Source organism: Nothoprocta perdicaria, unplaced genomic scaffold, assembly GCF_003342845.1.
Source record: "Nothoprocta perdicaria isolate Ctin4 unplaced genomic scaffold, notPer1 scaffold_570, whole genome shotgun sequence".
Classification (NCBI taxonomy): domain Eukaryota; kingdom Metazoa; phylum Chordata; class Aves; order Tinamiformes; family Tinamidae; genus Nothoprocta; species Nothoprocta perdicaria.
In genome coordinates this window covers 69,462-70,003 of record NW_020455833.1, presented here as the reverse complement: position 1 = coordinate 70,003, position 542 = coordinate 69,462, and the positions used below count along the sequence as shown (strand labels likewise).

The 542-nt window shown below is 78.6% G+C and overlaps 1 protein-coding gene across 1 annotated transcript in view; it reads left to right on the top strand.

Moving 5' to 3' along the window:
• Nucleotides 1-352: 352 nt before the first annotated feature.
• The window catches only part of LOC112955483 (dynein heavy chain 2, axonemal-like), a gene marked incomplete at its 3' end in the record, with an annotated part of 69,295 nt that continues 69,105 nt past the window's right edge, over nt 353-542 (top strand). Inside the window, exons 1-2 of the mRNA XM_026048805.1 lie at nt 353-391; nt 459-529. Of these exons, the coding sequence (XP_025904590.1) occupies nt 376-391; nt 459-529 (87 nt within the window). The remainder of the gene's footprint in view (nt 392-458; nt 530-542) is intronic.

Here is a 542-nt window from a genome sequence, read left to right as displayed (position 1 = left end):
CCTGCAGGACGGCTCCACGCAGCTGCTCGTGGTGTACGTGGACCCGGCCACGGGGCTGCAGGTGCGGCACACCATGCCGCCGCAGGTGGGTGACACACGCGGCGCCGGCGCGCGGGGCGGCCCCGCGGCGCCGCCGCACACGGTGACGCCGGCGCCGCGCAGGAGCCGGAGCAGCTGGCCTTCTTCGTGCGCCTGGGCACGGAGCAGGTGGCGGCGCGCGGGCTGGGCCGCGCCGTGCACTTCGGCACCGTGCGGCGGCCCTGCCTCGAGGCGCTGCGGCGCCTGCTCGAGGCGCTGCTGCTGCCGCGCCTGCTGCGCGGCACCGCCTGGCCCGAGAGCGTGCGCGCCGACTTCTTCGCCGAGCTCTACCACTTCATGACCTCGCTGACGGGTAGGCGGCGGGCGCCCGCGCTGGGGCCGCCGCCGGCACCGCCGCCTCACCTGGGTCCCCCCCGCAGACACCTGCTCGCGCCTGCGCGGCCGCACCGTGCTCTACGTGCCCGTGGAGGCCCTGAGCGTGGAGCCGCAGGCGGCCGCCGCCG